This window comes from Schistocerca nitens, chromosome 3 (genome assembly GCF_023898315.1).
Source record: "Schistocerca nitens isolate TAMUIC-IGC-003100 chromosome 3, iqSchNite1.1, whole genome shotgun sequence".
NCBI lineage: Eukaryota > Metazoa > Arthropoda > Insecta > Orthoptera > Acrididae > Schistocerca > Schistocerca nitens.
In genome coordinates, this window is record NC_064616.1 from 724,163,463 (window position 1) to 724,186,222 (window position 22,760).

General features: G+C 38.1%; 1 protein-coding gene across 1 annotated transcript in view; it reads right to left on the reverse strand.

Moving 5' to 3' along the window:
• Positions 1–22,286, reverse strand: part of LOC126248694 (1,4-alpha-glucan-branching enzyme) — an 86,818-nt gene extending 64,532 nt beyond the window's left edge. Inside the window, exons 1-4 of the mRNA XM_049949975.1 lie at positions 22,100–22,286; positions 9,920–10,089; positions 9,714–9,829; positions 2,289–2,417 (exon numbers count right to left, since the gene is read on the reverse strand). Of these exons, the coding sequence (XP_049805932.1) occupies positions 2,289–2,417; positions 9,714–9,829; positions 9,920–10,089; positions 22,100–22,212 (528 nt within the window). The 5' untranslated portion in view covers positions 22,213–22,286. The remainder of the gene's footprint in view (positions 1–2,288; positions 2,418–9,713; positions 9,830–9,919; positions 10,090–22,099) is intronic.
• Between the last annotated feature and the right edge of the window lie 474 nt (positions 22,287–22,760).

A 22,760-nucleotide genomic window follows, 5' to 3' on the forward strand; every position in this document is an offset into this window, starting at 1 on the left:
CAGCTCTCAATAAATTTTACTCAAGCAGTATGAATATATTGGAACAATATGAAACTAAATTTAAGTTTATGACAGTGGAAAATTCTGAATGGAGCAAAAACTATGACATGGGCTAGGTAATAAAAAGACTTGTATAAGACGAAACCCATAAAGGTGTCAATGGGTAGCTGACTGTTTCAGGTGCATAGCCAACAAATATACAGTGTTATTGTTCAACTATTATCCTACTAAAGTTTTAGGCAGCTGTTGTCTTTCTTCCATCTTTGAAAAGGAAATATGGTGTTTAAAAAACTGCCTTCTACAAAACAATGTTTTCCATTTTTGTTTACTTACACATGTTTTGATACTAATGCATCACTTTCTGTAGGTCTTTATTATTTCTGTAAAAGTATCACACAAATTTTTGATTGCTTTTATATTTCGGCCTAAAACTATAGCATTTATTATATTGTGAAGGAACATCATGTAAAGCTTGGTTTTACAGGGTGGCCTGGTGTTATGCACTTCATCACTTGACAGCATCTCGTCTCATAAGTAGTCAGAAATAGTATATTTGACCAAGTAGTAATTGTTTTTGTATACATTTTTTCCCAACAAGAACAGAATTGATCATCATGTACTTTTGTTTTTTGTCATACAGTGCAGTCTTAGCATGCTTTGGGGGATGTAATTTCGCACACTGTGTATTCACACCTTTTGCCAATTCACTGTTTTTCTGTGTAACAAATTTTCAATAACAAAACAAATTTACTAAGAATTATAGTGTCACACTCGTCAAGAAGTGTCACTCTATTGTTCAGTGTGTCTTTTCCAGTATGGACCTAATGAGGAATAAGTGACAGTTTGAAAATGGATGTTGGAAGATAAACAGTTCGGCAACTGATGTGTTACGTATCTGGCACACTGGACCAACACATACCGTATCACTGAATATGGTGTCAAATGGTAGCAGGATAACTAGACATTTTTGTGATCAACAATTTACCTCTAAGTGTATAATGTTAACTGTTGTGTATGTGCTGATCAAGAAGAGAGATTTGGAAAGTGGAGTGTTACTGGAGTGCATTTTCTGTGTCAGGTATATGAATTTTAGAAAGCACATAGCAGGCTTGCAAGATTTGTTTGGAAGAATACATGGGGGATTATGACAAGATTAAGAGAACTAGCTGATCAGTCTTCAAAGAAGTTCACTGCCTGCTGACCCTCTTGAAACTAATCATCATCATGCACGATAGCAGCAGCATCCCTGGTTATCCCAATGCTATGGTCAGTAATGTATGCATGAATGATGTTTGATTCAACAGTACTTACATTACAAGCAGACGTGAAGCACCCTGAATATACAGTGGGATGTCAATGGAACTTTCTATACACGCTCACCATTGGTAGGTTTGTAAAAGATTATATATGCAATGCTCTGTGACAGGTAGAATGGCTATCAGAGTTCATTAGTGTTGTATGTGTTTAGTGTTGTTACCAGTCTAGTAAGTTCTATATGGGGCACGAACAGAATCAGACGTTGAGTGATTAGTGTGAAGGAAACAGATGCCATCTACTTTGTTATCAGTACCTGACAGTTAGATAGGGGCCTCATTGTGGGTCTTCATGTGGCCAGGTGGTCAAATCGTGCAATATACAGATTTGTGAGGCATTCACTTGTGACAGTGGCCAAATCTCACACTGCATGGGAATGTGAGGGCAGGCATACTCATTATCAAGGTTCTGGTCGACCAAAGCCGACGACCATATGGGAGGACCATCATATTGTGCATAGAACGTGGGGGACCAGCTTGGACGTCAACACTGTCCCAGTGCCAGATACAACAGTTGTGGGTCATTTTGCCTCAGGAGAGGATATGTCTTTATGACACCCTTCCCAACTGAATCAGTGCATGCAGTCAGGACAGAGGGGGTGCAACATCATACTCAAAAGTGGGTTCATATTTCCAAATTTTTGTAAATTGGACTGGCTTTCTTCATCATTGAAATGACATCACATACTCACTATCTCAAAGCTTTATTTTGTTTCCGTCTCTTCCAGGTGCTCCACTTTGTTTGTCATACAGTGTATAAAATACAATTGTCCAACTGCTGCCCCTGCCGCTGCCACCACAACCACCTACTCAAGTCCTGTCACTGACGCATTCTATTTCATTAGCAGAACAGTGAAAATTCAGCATTAAGGCCATACAGTGGAAATACAAAGCTGTAGCAGAATATGTCAATGAAACTCTTTGGAGCAAGTACACAAGAAATATAAATATCTGGAAATGTAACACTAATCATACCTGATCTTTGGGAGGATTCCACAATCTTTGTTTGAATGTGTAGCCTTCTGACTTTGGCGGCTGTAAGACGTATGGTGCCCAAGGTGAAAGTCTGTCCACACTCTCCCCAGAATGCGTTTTTACAATTATCTGAAGAGAGAAAAAATTTGAATATAAATAATTCAGAAGTTTAAAACAAAACAAATATTATTTACACAACTTATCATCAGGTAATTAGGTTTCTGTATATAACATTTTGTGGCTAAAATCTAGATCATTGGCACTATCAACCAGGGTATTTTTCCTGTACAGTATACGGGATCACAATGTATCAGATTTGTGTAGCCTGTGGGGAACCGCTAAACTGCTTCTCTGAATTTACATCCGTATCTCCGAATCTGTACATAAAAGTGTTATGCAACTTTCATGATCTGTAAGTATTGTGTAAATAAAGTCACATGTCGACTGACTATAGTTTTCACACATTTTCCAGAGGAGAAACTCGGGATAACATCAGAGACAGAAACTTTTGGAATCTGGGACATCTGAAATAATTCAAGAGGACTTACATATTGATTTCAAGTGATTAAATAGTGTAACTACTCCACATGTAATGTACAACACAAACTCTACATTAAGTCATTTAAGCACTGCGACCTTCAGCTCACTTGTATTCATTATCATAATTTATCAGTTTATTGCATATCCGACTGGAGTAATATTTAAACAGAGAGTAGAAGAATAATTGTTCAATTACATAACAAGTGCATAGCTGACATTTAGTGAGGAAGTTTATCAACGAAGCTTGTCCAGTGCTGCCACCTGTTACTGGCACTACAATTAGGACTAAACATGAGAAAAGATATTGAAACTACTGATTGTATTTCTAAACTGAAATGCAAACAAGGAACATAACATTCCAATGCTACGTACACACTACAGTAATAAAATAAGTTTGTTTTAAAATCTTACACCCAAGGAGGAGATAATATGTTAGCAGTGATGTGGAATACACAGCATTAACTGTGTGAAGCGGGCGATCCTGAAGGTAAAAATACAGTATCGAGGGAAGACTTTCAGACATGACGTCCGAAAGTTTCACGTTCTACACAGTAACGCAGTTCCAGTGCTTGACTGCTACTGATCAAGTTAGTGGCATTTTTAGGTGACACTGAGTAACGGACTTGTTTCTCGGAACAGTTCGAATCCTCTGTCAATGCAGACCTGAACTTGCCTATCAGCAAACATGTTTCTTTGAGAGTATTTGGGCAGAAACCCAACCATTTGGTACATGACATTGATGTAGCTGCAGCTGCCAATGAATAAATTCAGGAAATTCAACATGCATACTATGGTGACTGAATTATTCAAGAACATCTTGACTATCTGGAAGATATCACATCTGTAGTGTCTGATTCCCCTGAATCTTTAACTTATCATTTACAGAACACAATAAGTGAATGCAAGCTCTGCAGGCACTACAGGAAGACAGAGGCTTGTGGTTGATTCGTACTTCCAGAGGTATTTCCCGTATTCCTGTAAGATGTATGTTGACACTGCATAATTCATATAAAATGGGAACAATTGTCAGAAGGTAACATTCTGAAACTGATGGAATTCTAGTTAGAAGAGGTTGATGGGGGACCAACAGTGCAAAAGATTCTTGGGGAAACTTGCAGACCAACTGACATTGTACAGTCGACTCTAACCTTCAATGTTCGATGCAAGTCAGGACATACAGTTAGGAGGTCTGTGTGAAAGGCAGAAACCTACTGTTTGTCTTGCAAACAGTATTGTCACTGGGTGCATGATTGTGAGGTAATGTGAATACTAGATATTTAGTATTCAGTTACCCCCAAAGACCCTGTGTATATGTAGTAGGGCCACAGATGTACGTACATGTAAGTAGAATTCCACAGTGTGTTTTAGATTATGGTAGCCAGTCTTCCTTCATCATCAGCAAAATAGTGATTGACAATTCAAAACTACAAGCTTTTGTAAATTGCCCACTGGGAGTCAATGCTCCTTTCGATTCATCTTTCACTATGTTACACAACATTGGCTGCTCCACATGACACCGAGAGGTGCATGGAACATGCTCACTTTACAGTTCCCGCAGTCAAAAGTTTTCATTCACTTTCAACACATCTGTCAGTAACTCAAGAGCTGAAAAGACAACATAGTAAAAGTTTACAACTGACCGATCTCACAGAAGGATAAAATGATCTCTCCACTGAAGTACAAAATGAAGCAGATCACCACTAGAAAATTGTAAAAAGATACTGTGTCAATATGCATCTCCTCATCACTGGCTTTATTGCCTCTGAAATTTGGATGGATCCTTAGCAGAAGCCACCCAAGGATTTCCATAAATCATACTGTCATTAATCTCATCAAACCTGCTGTTAAATCCATCATTTGACAATGCCGTCCAAAATTTCTGGTCTTATAGACAATAGGAATATGCAACAATCCGGATGAATCAATGACAGTGAAAAATTCAGCACTTCATGAGGAATTTCACATTTCACATTCTACTGAGGACCAGTAAAGAATAGTCTGTCTCTCATGAAAATTGACAGCTGTTGTTCTAAATAACAGCTGTAACACTAAAATACACTTTGTCACTGCAGAGACCTTTGGAGAAGAACAACGTCCTCCATGTCGCCTATGAGAGACAGATGTCAAATTATATCTGAAACGGACACATTCAACTGCCCCCCCCCCCCCCCCCCCAGAGAGTTTAGCTGACCTCTTATTTGTCCCACCAGATAGTAAAGACAGAGACACATGGAAGCACCATGTGATGACACACATTCAACCCATCTCTGTACAAATAAGGCTCTCCCTTACAGTAGAAGAAATGGCAGCAGCTTGACATTATTGTATAATGGCTGCACAAGAACAATGCCCTTGCTATCCACCTCATTTATGCCACATTAATCATAGAGGAATAACAACCACTTATCCTGGACATAGGCTTTTAATCCTACATACTCACCTCTGTTTACATCATCTTTGGATTAGAATTGTGCTTTCAGAGCTTTATTCCTCCTCCTGGATACTTCATGTCCAGCATGCCATAAAGGAGGTCATACATCACTGTCTACCATGTAAAATAGCACATGGTATCACTGGTCAAGAAATAAAAGCATCACTGCCAGTTGACTAGATACCACCACACAGACAATTCCCAGACAGTGGTGTTGGTTTTCCTGGGCTTTTGTATGGCAGAGTAGGAAGTATCACAGCCAAATCCTATACTGTCCTGTTTATCTGTACTGTGACAAGAGCCACTCACCTAGAGCTAGTCCACAATGCACCAATGGACCAACTTTTGTTGCCACTACAAAGATTTATTGGCAGACATGGCATTCCACACACCATCTATGCCCAAGCATTCCACACTACAAACAAACAGATAACAGAACTGTAGATGGTTGTCTAAGCTGGTTGGGAGGATGATGGGAAAGAATGACTAATTCAACCAAAAGATATCTCTGAAAAATGCTCGGTTGCTCCAGCATGAACAATGAATAGCTAAAGATTGAGCTCATGAATACCAAAGCCACCCTCAACTCGAGGCCAATTGCCCAAAATCAAGGAGGAGGAGATTAGTGTTTAACATCCCGTTGACAACGAGGTCATTATAGACGGAGCACAGGCTCGGATTAGGGAAGGATGGGTAAGGAAATTAGTCGTGCCCTTTTCAAAGGAACCATCCCAGCATTTGACTGAATCGATTTAGGGAAATGATGGAAAACCTAAATCTGGATGGCCAGACGCGGGTATGAACCGTCGTCCTCCCGAATGCTAGTAAAGTGTGCTAACCACTGCACCACCTCGCTCGGTCACAAAATCAAGACTAAGGGCTCTCTCCAGCATATTTCCTCAGGAGAGAGACTCTTGACATTGCCAGCAGTACACAAGCTACCAATCTTAACAGACTTGGTGAGGGAATTCAGGCTCTGTTTGACATCACAGATTCAACATTTTTTTTCTACTTATCTTTAAGTTTTTGGCAACAGACTTATTTGTAGAATAGCCTGAGGTATATCTTAGGTTGATAACTGATAGTTTGGTAGTGGGCTGGGAATGCCAAAAATGTGATGATATGCAAGAAGCCAGCTACATTTCCTGGGCAGTTCAAGTAGCTATACTTAAGACCCAGTAATTACAAGTAGTGTACATCTCCCATTACTTTGTGCTATCTCAGCAATATATCATATTCCTCATACTGATTTTCACTGTTAAGGCAGTTAATTTGTTGAGTTTTGTGACTAAAATCATTTCACTGAATACACTGCACATTCCTTCTTTATAATGAAGTCAGGATTTTACACCACAGCTTCCACTGATTGTGATGAAACATGCTGTCACAATCCACTGCTCTCCCAGTGGCTTCTTACAACCAACTGCTGATCATCATTGCTTACTCATCATACTTCAAGTCAAGTGCTCCCAAACTCCTCCATTGAACACACAAATAATGGTATGGGACACCCATTTTAACAATGCAGCATTATTTGTAGGTGCCTTTATTACATATTCAGAGAATTAATAATTTTGCACAGAGCAAACAAGCCAAAAAAATTTTTTTTACAAATATTTCATGAAAAATTATAGCAACCTGACTATGGTGATGTGCGAAACTGATTCACAGCACCTTTACTAGTGTGTCACCCTGTAACACATATTTCTGCATCACCATCACCATCACCATCATGAACTTGGTACTAATGATTATTTTCAAAAATATTCAATCTTTTCCCTCCAGTAAGTACAGTGCGATATTACTGGCTACAATACTTGAAACATTCAGTGTAAGAAAAGAGAGATTGCTACTTACTGTAAAGATTACGCATTTAGTTGCTGACAGGCACATTTAAAATACACTTACACATAAGCTTTTAGTCACAGCCTCTGTCGGAAAAAGAGAAAAAAACACACACACACACACACACACACACACACACACACACACACACACACTCTCTCTCTCTCTCTCTCTCTATTCATTCGGACAAGAAAGCACACCTCATACACACATGACCGCCAACTCTGGCAGCTTGGACCAGAATGCATTCTAGTCCAAGTTGCAGGAGTTTGTGGTCATGTGTGCATGAGGTGTGCTTGCTTGTCCGAACGAATGGTGTGTGTGTGTTTCCCTTTTTCAGATAAAGTCTGTGGCTGAAAGCTTGTAAGTGTCGTAACTGTGTCTGTGTGGAACTTAACGTGTAATCTTTATGGTAAGTAGCAATATGTCATTTTCTACATTTTTGATATTCCTGCCTGACATTTCCATTGCTTGATACTTGATATAATTGTTTATTCTACCAATATGACATCAAATATTTCCTTTATGTTAAGAAATGATTATTTCTACAACAGTTAAGCTATGCAAGTGCAAAATTATGAAGAGAACTAGTCAATGCCAGGTTACCAACGAGCACATAAAATCTCTAAAATATAGACCAGCTCTACAGTGGTTGTTTTATGGTGATATTTACGTACTGAGATGATAATATGGATACCATTGGTGCTGATAAAACATTACATGGTTACAAGAAAATAAGTTGCTGGAAATACTCTTGTAACCCTAGGACTGTTAAGATTAGTGCAATTCATTGCAGGCAGTAAGCTCAGTCAACACTGAGAAGAGGGGTAGAGAGATACAGCAGGATATGTCATGGAATACATGTAGCACAGTGCAACCATTTTTTGCTATCTCTGTTATATTAGAATATATAAACAGTAAACAACATTGAATAATCCTAAATAACTCAGTGCAGTATATTTTTACTTTAAAATTTACCACCAGATGCATGGTGCACGAAAAAAGTAGAAGTAAAAGAGATATGCTATCTAACTTTCTGAATTATTAGTTCTGAACGCTATGTAGTTCGTTTCTTTTACTTTTTAGTGTGTCTATCGGCAGTCCTGCACATTTCAGTTCCTGGATGTAAGTACTGTGTAGAAAGTCTGCTTAATTATTCATTAGTTTTTACAACTGAATTTTCCTTTGATTCAAGAGATGTAATGACCAAAGTTAGTTAGTTTCATGTTCCATGGATCATTTTGCAAGACAGATTGCAATGATGTGGAATGTACGATTATACATTCACATCGCCGATTAATTTGTACATGTGGTTACATTATGAACATTTCTAATTTAAAAAAAAAAATAAATAAAAAGGTATACATATGTTGCAAGTTAGTAAGTCCTACCCACCACGTTTTGTACGTTATTGTATGGAATAGGTGTTGTCAAGGAGAAACTATATGGTTGCAGAGACCTTTTCAAGTCAAGCATCTGTGATGTATATATGCAGACTTAAGTGATTAATGAAAATTTGTACCAAGACCAGGATTTGAACCCAGGTCTCCTGCAGGAGATCTGGGTTCAAATCCTACAATTTGTACAAATTTGCATTCACTACTTCAGTCTGCATGTGCACACAAAAGTAAATATGCAATTTTTGATTAAAAATTCTTGTCACACCAATGTAATTTAGGCACAGACACCAATGCCAGTTTTGACACAGCTGTATGAAGTACTTCATTGTGGCCTCACTGAATGATCTATCTGCCCATTCAGGTGGTACAAACTTAATGGCTTAGTTAGAAGTGAACCAAAACTGTGTATCTATGATTCATTTCAGTATTGTACTACTGGGCAACCTTATTCAGTGCAACTAGAGACCAAGTACTACGAGAATTGGTAAAACATCCTTCACTTAATTAAAAATTCACTAGAGAGCAAAACAAATTACTGAACTTGTTTAACCATCAGCAAGGAAAGTAAAGTCTCACAAATGAAGCTCTGTGTTTATTTAGTATTTACATGATTGTTTATTTAGCGTTGTGACAATGGCTATTTGTTGATACTGAATAAATTAAGGTGTCAATGATCATGTTGTTTTATACCTCATAACCAATAACAATAGGTGATTTCTACAAATGATTAATGATAAATTTAAGTAAGTGAATGGCACCAATACTGCATTAGGTACCCACATTCATAAACCCATATATACAGTAACAATAGTAGAATACCTTTAATATCAATAATTGTTTATGAAAATAGGGGTACATATGTTTAAATATTTTCTCTGCTACAGGTAACCTTACATTTAACAAGAATGAGAGACTAAATTGGAGGAAGCAAATGTCATAAATACATTTCAGAATTGTAAGAAATATCATATAAATTTGCCAGCAATGAAATCTATTGGCCTGTACGTTGCAGAATCATAAGCAGGTATCTTTTGCACATTTATAATATGTGAAGTCAGTTTGAGATTAGATAAGTGAGAACCTCACTCTTTTAGAGCCGCCTCCTGCATGTAATTTAATCTTGACACTTTCCAAAGCACAAGTCAAAAAGAAGTAAACAAATGATAACCGAAAATGGATAAATTTACTCTGTAATCAACTAAAGCTTACCTTTATTTCTGACATGTGATCTATTGGACAGGAGCCGTCAGGTCTTGGGGGAATATGCAACTCCCATTTTCCATACTCACGTCTAGCATATGGATGACTTTGCCTATTCCAGTTATCTATAGCATTTCAATCAAAAATACAATGAGACATTAACATGTTTCAATTTGCATGAAAAAATAAAATTAAGCTCTTCATAAAATACTCACTGAAGTCACCATACAAGTATAACTCTGCAGCACCAGGTGCCCATTCTTTACAAGTAACTGAATTGTCAGGATTTACGTGAATACCATACGATTTGTATCCCTGAGTGAATTTTTGTATTCCACCATCATATGCTTCTATTTTGTCCAAACAATCTTTGAAGAAAGCATACCTGTAAAACATTTTCATAATAAGAAACACTATCATTACCTATTTGGCAAGGCCTTGTTAAACTAATTTAAATAGCTTACACATAATCTGTACAAAAAGTTTTCAACCAACGTCCCTTCATTAACCAAAACTTAACCAGTAAATAAAACAACATTACAGTGAAATATTTGATACCTCCCGCGTGCACAGACTGCGGTTAGAGTGCGAGTTGGTGATGATAACCAATATGAAAATTAAATAAAGGCTGTGGTAACAGATTTATCTGTTAAGTAGCCTGAATTATCTATGTGCATTTTATAATTACTGGACTTTTTTTTATAAATAACTAAAATTACAAGGTAAATTCAGGAAAGATGCATTATATCATAAACAAACCTGTAGTGATTAATTTGTTGCATATTATGAATATGTATTCTAAACCAACTATTAAAATACAGTGTGACGGAGAGAGGGGAGAGGGAAGGGGTAGGAACTACGGAACAGTTATCACAGACTAGTTCTGCAAATACTGCTAGGCTTTCAGTTTCTTCATTAACACCATATTTTACAACTGGAGAAAAATGAGTCTTTCAAAACAAATCATAATTTTTGTGATTTTGCTGTTGAGACATTTCATTACAGATACTGCATAATATATTTATCAGTTTTCAAGCTGCATCATTTCATAGAAAACACACTAGATTTTGACAGCTGTCTCCACAATTTTCATCTGGAGTAAAAAATATCAGCTGCCAGGGTGTTCTGCTTATATGAGCTTGATATAAACGCAGTTTGAAAAAACGAGAGTCTTGGCTCATGTGTCATCGCACTGGGATCCAATTATCAGTTATAAATAAGCCAGCCAAGATTAGAAGAAACAGCAACAAATTTAACAGACCAGATGTACCTCTCCAAGGACACCACCTTGTAGAAGTACTGTCTGTGTGGGCAGAAAGGCTTGCATGTTTGCAAGAAGCTGAGGGCTACACCAGTGGCAGTACAGCTACTGACAGCTTCTCCCATGCCAGACAGGCCTCAGTGGATGGACCAGACAAAGAGTGTCCCACAATGCCTGATCTCTCCCATTTCCAATCCCAAATTCCTACTCCATTTCCCCAGACACCCAACCCAAGATGCAATGCTATCCATGCTGATGAGTGTGTGGCACATGGGAAGATGTGTCATTAATGGAGCATCAGGGGTACTGGGCAAACTTCCCGAGTAATTAGCCTTGCACCGCACGGGGTTCTGTGATGTCGACTGATCTCTAATTCTCGTTGAACCAAAACTGGAGAACACAGAACAAGAAAAAACAAACACTGAGGGACATTAGAAGAGCTCCATAGAAACATAGGGGTTGGAACCGACCGGAGCTGTTTCTGCAACTGGATCAGGTGATAGATGAGTCCAACATGTGGAAACTGTCACACAGAAGTTGGAGCATGTGAAGATTAAATCCTTGTCAGATCCACTGGAGAAAATTTCTCAAAGAACACAAAAAACAAAGGTAAAGAATTTAAAAATGGTATGAACATGTTCTGAGGCATCAAGGGATCACCAATTTAGTATTGGAGGGCAGCGTGGATGGTAAAAATCGTTGGGGGAGACCAAGAGATGAATACACTAAGCAGATTCAGAAGGATGTAGGTTGCAGTAGGTACTGGGAGATGAAGAAGCTTGCACAGGATAGAGTAGCATGGAGAGCTGCATCAAACCAGTCTCAGGACTGAAGACCACAACAACAACAACAACAACAACAACAAACTAACAGGTCTTTAACCTAAGACCCCTAAATAATGAAGAGGGTAGTCTCAGAGTGAAGGAGGTAAACAGACCTCTTCCACTTCTAAGACAGGAAACAAGAGAACAAGGAAGGAGTCTAATATTCCCACTGCTCAGAATGATCACACCCAGAAAAAGCTGAGGCACGAAATAGGAAACATACCTATAGCACTGCAGTCTCAGGACGGCAATTATCCAACAGGTATATCCACTGGTCAACATCCCTTCGCAGCAGACAGAACTTGTTCATATGGCTCTCTTTGAGAGGCTTTGGGGGGCGGGGGGGGGGGGGGGGGCAGAGACAAGTCTCAGGCACATATTGAGGAGAGTCTAGGGGGAAGCCTATCTGGAAAAAGATGCTCTTATCTTTGTCTGTGAGGGAATTGAAAAACTGGATTGGCTTAACAAGATAGTGCCCAAGGTACCTCTGGGGGACGGGGTGAAGCAGCTGGTCAAGACAGCAGCTGAGTTCTTCAAGACTGCAAAGGTATCAATTTGGATGTCAAAACTTCTTAGGGCATAATCCATATCACTTCAGGCAGGGGGGGGGGGGGGGTTACCTTCATAGTCCCAGATTTTATAGAATTTAGCATATGTTAAAATTCAGGAGTAAGTACAAAACATGTATTTTTTCGTTTTAAAAAAAACCAAACTCCCCTAACATTTTGAAGATGTGAATTTCAGAATTTTTTTTTAAATGCTCTATCTCTGGAACAGTTCTAGATAGTTTGTTGTTTTTTTATTTGAAAGATAATTGCTTTATGATTACAAAGAAATCCTCCATTTGGACTTACCTGTCAAAGTTCTTTTACTATAGCATTCTGAACTTTTTTTATGATTAATGGAAATTATTTTCAGAAACTGCCAATCCATAAAATTTTGATTGTTTTCTGTTGATTAGTGCCATATAGTTCTACATTCTCTTAAAAACGGAGCTTCCACTTTTAAGTTGGACAGGTTTTATTTTAAAAAATCATTTTTTTTTTCCACTTTCAAGGGTAATGTATATCGTCACTGAAGTTATTTCTTATCACTTTCACTGATGCAATTATTTCTTATCACTTTCACTGTTGCAATTATTTCTTGTCAGTTTCTTTGTTGTGGTTGTTCATTGCAGGTTTCTGTATTGTAGTTATTCAATGTTAATTTGTTTACTGAAGAGGCTTCTAAGAAATCTGAGACCATCCAGTGAGTTCTGTGTTTCCATGAGGAATTTTTCAGTTGACACAGTTTCAGTGTGTTTTGTGAAACAGACTATTTGAAATGCCTTCTGACTGGGGCCACAGGAGAGTGAAGTGTGCCGACTATTTGCATATCCATAAAAGAGTGATATATAAAACAAACAAAAAACACTTTGTTCAGGTTGGGAATAAGTGTTCTCATTTGAAGAGCCTGTTTCAAAGTAATGATGTTTCCAGTGATGGCTTTTTGTGTTCTAAATGTTTTGACAGAATAAAAACAACGATAGTATCTGAAGACGGTGAAGCCTCCCATGGTGTAGATGATGCAGATTTTGCATCAATAGAGGAAGAATTAAATACCCTGAATCAGTCAATTACAGAGGTAGGTGTTAGTCCTGTAAAAGAAACCGTGATCAGTGAAGTCGAGTCATAAGCTCCATGCATCAAGAAAGCACAGAGAAATTACTAAAGCTATGGATGAATACACTACAGCAAAACTGACCACACTCTTCAAATTAGAAATTCCATCTTCAGAAGAAAACAAAATAAAGCACTTGCCAGGAATTTTTCACAAATATCAATTCAACTGTTGGAGATTGTGCATCCTACAGTGAAAAGGTGCAAGTTTTAACTATTATTCCAGAGACATCTTCAAAGAAAACAATTTTGAACCATGTTCCATCAGTATCAAAGTACATGGTAGACAAATAAAGAAATGTGAGGTCTGTAAAAGGAGTCTTTAGAAGACCATATCCCTATTATGGTCACCCTGTAGAAGCAGCTCAAGTTCAAATAGTGCAGTCATTTTATCTGGAAGATAAATGGGACTGTTCTCGCCAGAGTGCCAACAAAAATGACACTATAACTGTAACAGTTGAAGGTAAAAAGGCTGTGAAAGTGAAGAGGTACATGACTCACAGTATTCACAATAAAGGATGACAGCCAAAAACAGTTGCAGGATACAATTTTTTTTTTTTAATTAAAATTCTTGACCAAGGTTTCGGTACATATAAATATACCTTCATCAGAAGTAAAACTTCCTGACCAGAAAGACACATTCATTAGAAAAGGAAGTTTTACTTCTGATGAAGGTATATTTATATGTACCGAAACCTTGGTCAAGAATTTAAAAAAAAAAAAAAAATTCTATCCTGCAACTGTTTTTGGCTGTCATCCTTTATTGTGAAGAATTTTAACAGTTGCTGCTGCAGCCATGTTTAAAATCTTGAAACTCGCAGTATTATAGAAACTTCTGCAATTTATACAACTTCACATACTGCAAGATCAAAATTTTATGTATTACGACCTAAGTAGGTAGTTCCACACCCACCAAGAGATGTATGTTTATGTGTGTACTGGACGAATTTTGAACTTTGAGTGGTAACTTTGAAGAACTTACTGGAGCATGTGACATATGACACTTTGGTTATGTGAAGTCAGTAGTCTGTGACCTAATGAAAGAGACTTGTTTGTTTCAAGAATGTGGTGACTGCCCTGGAAAGGGAGGATTGTCTTTACAGACACTTGGCCTGGAAGATGTAGCAGATAACTCTGCAGAAATTACATATGCGACATGGGAGGAAAATAAACTAATTAAGAAAACTGTTGCCTTTGACAGTTTCATTGATGAACTAGGTAAACGGTCAGTGAAAGCAGTAACACACCAGCATCTGAAGAAATTGCAACAACAACACATTGCAGAAGTGAAAGGGTGTGTACAGGCTGAAGAACTATGTTTAGTGCTTCACTGAGATTCTGCTGAGAACTGGTCTGTAATTCTCCCACAAGAAGTACAAGGGTATCATTGGAGTAATGACCAGGTTCAATTTTTACAAGAGTGACATATTTTCAAAACAAGACCACAAGTTATAATTAAATGTTTCCCTGAGACATTTAAGTCTCTTTTTATTATCTACAATAATGATTGAAGCGGACAAAATTAATTAAAATTTGTGCTGCAGCTGGGACTCGAACACGGGTCTTCTTGCTTGCAAGGCAGAAATGCTAACCATTACACCACTGCAATACGATGGTCAACATTGCTGCACGAACTATCTAAGCTCGGTGCCCTCCCCAACACAAACTTCAATTCATTTTTCCTTTACATATTGTCACTACTGCCAGGGCTCTCCGACATTGGCAAGCACCCCAGCATTGGACATAATGGGACGTCCTTGTACCATTGGTGATCTTATAGTTCATGCAACGATGTTGACTATCGTACTGCGGTGGTGTAAGATAATAAAAAAAGACTTAAATGCCTCCGGGAAACATTTAATTATAAGATCTATAAGATCACCAACGGTACAAGGACATCCCATTACGTCCAATGCTGGGGTGCTTGCCAATATTGGAGCGCCCTGGCAGTAGTGACAATATGTAAGGGAAAAATGAACGGAAGTTTGTGTTGGGGAGGGCACTCAGCTTAGGTAGTTCGTGCAGCAATGTTGAGAATCGTACTGCAGTGGTGTAATGGTTAGCATTTCTGCCTAGCAAGCAAGAAGATCCAGGTTCGAGTACTGGCCACAGCACAAATTTTAATTCATTTTGTATGCTTCGATCATTATAAAGACCACAAGTGTTGCTGTTATAAGTGATGACACAGGACATGCTTCAGCACATGCTTTTGCTGAAAACAGGGCCAGAGAATATCATCATTATTTCTGATGGTCTTCCTAGTCATTTTAAAAATTGTTACTAGCTGTTTGAATTGAGTAAGTCACTTGTGCCAACTGACTGGGTATACAGTGCTACTGGTCATGGGAAGTGGCCTTGTGATGGTGTAGGAGGCCTGCTGAAGCACCATGCTACAAAACATAATCTGTCCAGACCAAATACAGCTGTGATTCAGAACGCTGAGGATTTTACGAGAGTCGTGAAATCTTACACATCCACAGCTCTCATTCTTTTGTTGAAAGAGGAAATCTGAGAATTCCATGAGCAGAAAAAAGAAGAATGGTCTAAACAAACTACTACTGTGAAAGAAATTCAGAAGACATTTTTGGACTCAAAGTGATGGACGAACTCATATTGCACGCACTTCAAAGAGCAAGAAAGAAGAAATTTTGTTCACTCGGCCAACACCTCAAAAACAGCAGGATAATATTCAGATTCACAACCTAAGAAGGGGGATGTTTGTGGTGTGTTTGTATGACTGTGACTGGTGGATTGCAGAGGTTATAGAGACCAGTTATGTGTCAAACAAAGTTGTAGTGAACTTTATGCTACCACATGAACCAGCTGCTGGATATAGGTTTCCAGCTGAAAGACAGCGACAACACCATCAGTGCTTACTTGCTGTCCACAGTGTTTTAAGATTGTAAGTGCTCGAGTTCTTATTGGTTCAACAGAAGATCATCACTCTATATCAAAGGAAGATACAGAAGCAGTGGAACATATTTTTAGTTCACTGACTTGCTACTTTCAGTACAAAACAGAGTGCAGAGAAGTTGTATAAATTGAAACCTTTAAGTCTTTGGACCTCTCACATACATTTTGGAATCATTTAAAATGCTTGATAAATGAGTCTCTTACTCATTTTTCAAAACTAAAATTATGTTAAATAAGGCTAGGTTTTGATTTTTATGAGCCTGTTATGTGATAATAAAACAGGTTTTATGTATAGAAAAAATTTCAGTTGTTTATAAAACCTGTTCAACCTAAAAGTGGAAGCTCTCCTTTTCAGGGAATGTAGAACTATATGGTACTAATCAACAGGGGGGGAGAAAAAAAAATTTATGGATTGGCATTCTTGGAAAAAAAATCCATAAATTATTAAGACATTCCAGAACACTTCATAAAAGCACTTTGACAGATAAGACGAAATGGACGATTTCTTTGTAATCATAAAGTAATTATCTTTCAAATAATAATAAAAAAAAAACCTCAACAAAATATCTATAACTGTTCCAGAGATACATCATTTTAAAATTTTTTCCAAAATTCACATCTTCAAAATGGTATGGGCAGTGTCATCTTTGGAGGGCTGTATCTCAGAGCAGAAATTTTTCTGGAGAAAACAACATGTTTGTTCCTTACTTAGTCCTTCATTTTAACATATGCTAAATTCAATACTATCCGAGGCTCTGAACCAGAAAGTACCAACAGAGAATTGGGGCGTAATCAATCAAAAGGTTGTATCAGACAGGGCCAAACCCTCGTGGTGGAAGTCTGTGAAAAATTCCTGAGGGTAATGCCAGGACAGGACATGAGAGTGTATCCAAGGTTCTCACAGGTTACCATCAGGGTAACCAAAGATATCAAACGCAACTATGGAGGCAAGGTGGGGACTGCGAGTGTTACAGATAAACCTGTAACACAGCAAAAGGGCAACGTCATCCTAAGTTGTCTTCTGGGAAAACGGGGTGGATGTGGCCCTGTTCTAGGAACTCTATTTTATGCCTCGAAGAAACTGGAGGTAAGTCTGTTTATGCTATAAATCTAAAGAACTCCAGAACATGAATTTATGTCAACATGGAATTTCATTCATACCAATAATGGTCTTTTGTACCAGGAAGTTAATGACCATCAGGGAGAAACAGTGTGAGGAAGCAAGCATGAGGGGAATTGCATTGGCTGCAGCTTATCTTCCTTATGAAGACTGTAGTACTCTTTCCCAGGAAGTGAGGAGACTGGATAGACAGCTGTTCACAGCACAACGAACAACTGCTGGTTGGTTGTGATGCCAATGCCCTCAATCTGGCGTGGGGAAGCAGTGACAACAGAGATGAGTACCTTCCTTGGTTTTCACTTTTGAGCAATATTCTGTGACACTATTTTACATTACATTAGTTATATTCCATGGATCTAATAGAGAGTGATCTCTGTGATGTGGACAGGCATCTGATAAAGAGCAATATTTGACATGAGTCATTGGCTGTGACCAGTGACACAGGAAACATGTGATAAATGCTGAAAACAACATGGTGACAGCAATGCGATATCAGTGACTATTTTTTCAAATGGGCCAAGTTGCAGGTCAGCCTGATGCCACAACCAGTTCTTCTTCTTCTTACTCTTTTGCAGCAAAGAGAAATGACATTTTATTCTAATTATAAGTTATCGTAAAAAATAAATTTAAGAGAGTCTGAAGGCTATGTTCAACGGAATAGGAGTTACCAAACAGAAAGTTCTTAAATTCAGCTACATTATCTACATGACATTTAATGTGTTCTGGTAGGCTGCTGATACACTATTTGATCAAAAGTATCCAGGCACCTGGCTGAATATGATTTGAAGTTTGTGGTGCCCTCCATCGGTGATGCTGGAATTCAATATGGTGTTGGCCCACCCTTAGCCTAGATGACAGCTTCAACTATTGCAGGCATACACGTTCAATCAGGTGCTGGAAGGTTTCTTGGGAAATGGCAGCCCATTCTTCACGGAGTGCTGCACTGAGGAGAGGTATAGATGTCGATTGGTGAGGCCCGGCATAAGGTCAGCGTTCCAAAACATCCCAAAGATGTTCTATAGGATTCAGGTCAGGAATCTGTGCAGGCCAGTCCATTACAGGGACATTATTGTCATGTAACCACTACACCACAGCCCGTGCATTATGAACAAGTGCTCGATGGTGTGTGTGTGTGTGTGTGTGTGTGTGTGTGTGTGTCAAAGATCTCAGCAGAATGTTCCAGAATTAACACCAGATATATTCTTGTAACAAGTTTCTGCATTCTAAAGACACTACCCGGGTACTAACTTGAATTTTTGAAGACTATGATTCTATAACCCATGAAGTGAATGTAAATATTCACAATCAACTAGTTTCATTTCTTATCACCTATAGCAAGAATTGTGGATACTGGAAACGTAACTGAACCAAGTTGGTTTATTAATTGTTGACAGTGGGCTTTCCAGTTATGGTTGTGACCTATCAGTAATCCCAAAAAATTAAATTATTTTCCTCTAGTACCTCAACCTCTGAAATACTAATTTCTGTAGCTTGTGGGGGTTCTGTGAAATATACTGAATTGTATGTACTGAGCCTTGTTAAAATTCAATGTTAATTGATTTGCCTTGAACCATCAGGTAATATTTCTGAATATTTCATTAGCTGTTTTTTCAGTAAGGGTTCTGCATTTTTTTCATTCCTACTCCTGTATCATCTGCTACACAAAATTGGGGTCTTCTGAAATTGCAAAGGGAAGCTAGTTTATGTATATAAGAAATAACAGACCCTCAAAATTGAACTTTGTAGTACACCACACCTCATTGCTTTAATCATGAGACCCTATCGTTATGTGGTTGACACAGAACTGAAACACATTGCTTTCTCCCATTCAGATAACACAAAAACCATGAACCTGCTATTCCTTAATATTCTAAGTTGGAAATACGGAAGCGTCCGATCCCGCCCGTCTGCTTTGACCCATGACGTCACAAATATGGCGGAAACAAAAAACACACACACTTTCCACAAGAAGCCTAATGACACTAAGGGGACAAGCGCGGGAAATGGGGTGTTTTGGGTGGGGGGCAAACTAAATATAAACAAATTTAGACGCTTTGCGTAGCTACAATGTGTAAGTGAAGACAGCCATGCATGAATACCCACCCACCTCCCCAGGGGTCGTAACCCCTGCAACCCATAGACGATAAAGATGCTTCAGTAGCTGATTAGTGTTTTTTGTCTTAAAAAAAAAAAAAATCTCACGGGATAGAACGAACAGATCAGAAAGATAAATATAATAAACTAAAACAGAAATTGGAGGAAACAGATAATTAAAATAAGTAATAAGTGTTTTTAAATTAAAAAAAATAAAAAATATCTCACGAGATAGAACAAACAGATCAGAAAAGTAAATAAAATAAGATAAAACAGAACTGGAGACAGCCACACTCAAATCAAACTCCGCGCCGTCATGACGTCACACACGACAACACCATTACGTCACGGGTCAAAGCCGACGCGTGGGATCGGACGCTTCTGTCGACCCTCTAAGTTTTGTATTAAGATACCATAATTCACTCAATCGAAAGCCTTAGCCAAGTCACAAAATATTCCGAATTTGTGTACTTTGCATGGTAAAGATGAAACAAGAGATGTATGAGTGAACAAAGGATACAACACAATAGTAAATGATAAAGTATCTTGGGACTACTGCATAATAGTATTAACCAGTGCACCACAGTATAAACTGTTGAGCAAATGAGACTGAAAGAAAGAAGAGGGAGAGAACTGCAGAGAAACAGCTGGAGGGGGAGGGTGGCTGACAGCTGTGAGGAATATGCAACAAGCATGTGACAGGAATGTGGCACCAGTGGGCTTACTTTGGCATGGGCAAGGAGAGTTGCACATATGCATACTTACGTGGAGGAGTGGACTGGGAAGAAGAAATATAAAAGAGGAAGAGGCAGACTGCAGATAGGAGGAATAGGAATATATCCTCTCCTATGAGGCAGGGTCACCTGTGAAAGCAGTAACATCATAACAGTTCTGCTGTTATTTCTGTACAGATTTTTATGTAGGAATGACTAGGTAGCATTTGTCCATCTGAACTACTGGCCCCAGATAAGTATGCCCAACAGCAGAGTTGTACATCCAGTGGCAGAACGTGGTGTTGAGCAGCTGCAGTGTCACTAAAAGGTAGCCAGTCAAGACAATGTAATTGTCTGTGTTTTTCTACTCAGTACTATGTAGCTTTGAAGGAGGACATTGCAAGCTTAGAATTTCTTTCAATCTTTTTTATGAACCTACTGACCACTCAACTATTCAGTAGATTGTTATATTTATTTCTCCCATGATTTACCTTACTTTGCAAAACTTTATAATGGGCAAGGAAAGAGTAAGGTGTCAAATGGCCACTTAGGGACAATCCTCCCACTATTTGCCTGGAATGAAATTTAATCACAATTTAATAAGGCAATCTAGTAATTCTTGAGTATGTGCAATTTAATTGCACTGTCTGCTATCCATTTCTTTCAAACAGAAAATTAAATTGAGAAAATATAAAAATAAAGGAGAGAGATCTTTGACTCTTTCCTCAACAGGTGGATCCTTCCTAATATAGGGCCATGTCTAATAAATGTAGCAGATTCTCTCAAAATGCTCTTGCCAGGTCGACTGCTATAGTGAAGAAGCAGATGATTAATTCATTAGTTAGTTGTTTATGTGTGCTGCGAGGTGTGATGACGAATATCACTAGAACAAGTTGAAAAAATTGCACATTTCTCATTGCATGTATGGCTGTTTGAAGCTCAAAGATATGACTTATTCATAGTTACTGTGGACAAATTTTTATAATGATAGGAACAAAACACAATCACCCTTAACGTTTATTTTTTGTTTCTAAAATTACTTACATTGATAGTTGATAACAATAAATCATTGGTAAAGTGGACAAATAGTTTTAAGCATTAACAATAACTGTCCTCAAGAATTCCGAGGCATTTAATTCCTAAACCATGAATCAAAAATGGAAGAACGATTTTTTTAATGTCAAGTTGATATCAAAGTGATTATAGATACAATATACACTTGGTTTGAACAAGTATGGAGCAAGATAGCTACCATATATTTAAGGAACTATCCAAGCACCACTTCAAATGATTCAGGAAAACCTAAGCCAATGTTAGTATTAGATTTTTAGTCCACTCTTCCAGACTGTATTTACATTCTACACAAATTATAATGCACAAGGAAAATTATTTACCAACAAATGAGTCCTATCAAAGTATGGAGACATTTCTGCATGTATTTACATACGTGTAGCTGAAAACTGTTACGGGAAGGTAAATAAACATTTATGCTGCAGTGAATGTCAACTTGTGGACGATGACATTCACGTGACGAAACAGAAAATCCGGGTCGGAATGTAAATGGATGAGTAGGAATACGGTTGTGGTCTTTTCAATGACACTTACGGAGGCGAATATAAACAAATATGATAGCCTAAAATTGCCCTTCGGAACATTTGCATTATATTAATAGGAAACCGTATCATTAAGGAAACACGAGCATCAATGTTTTCCAACCATCATAACGTATTTTACAAATTTTAACTCATTTACTGCAAGCCCGATATTGACCTTGTCAATGTCCTGGAAGGTTACCACAAAAACACAACCTACCGTTTCCTGAATTCCCTCTCATATGGTTTCAGATACGGATCTCTCTGCAGAAGCTCGTCCAAGTTAGGCACTTCAACGTCCATAGGATCTAAAGACGATAATTTACCACCCATTGTTTATAATCGTTAAACTCCAATTCACATTACCCTCCACACTTCACCACTCCAAAGCTTTCACTAACTACAGACATGCACACACACTGAAGATATATCTCTGAATCGAAAGAGGCGCTGTGGTCGGATCTTTCAAGTCGTCCAAACATCTACTTAGTTCGTTCGTTGGTTTCATGTTCCATGGATAATTTTGCGCGATAAATCGTATGCTTACATCGAAAATTAATTTATAGATATGGCTAAATACTGAACATTCCTAAGGTTTTTTTAATCCAAATTTGAGTTAATAATTCCTAGCCAACACTTTTTATACATTACAACAGAAATTTTTGTTGCAGCATTGTGCACCTCTTTTTGTGGACACTTAAAAATTTTGAAGTCTCTGCCATCTTTGTTATTTCCTATCAATGTGTTACACTTATTATTGGTATAGTACCCCTAGATATGCGGAACTGAATATGTTGTGTCTTTTTAAAAGTGAGGGTGAGACCATTTGCAGAAAACCTTTCAATAATACTTTTAAGAACGTGTTGGATGAAATTGCTTGC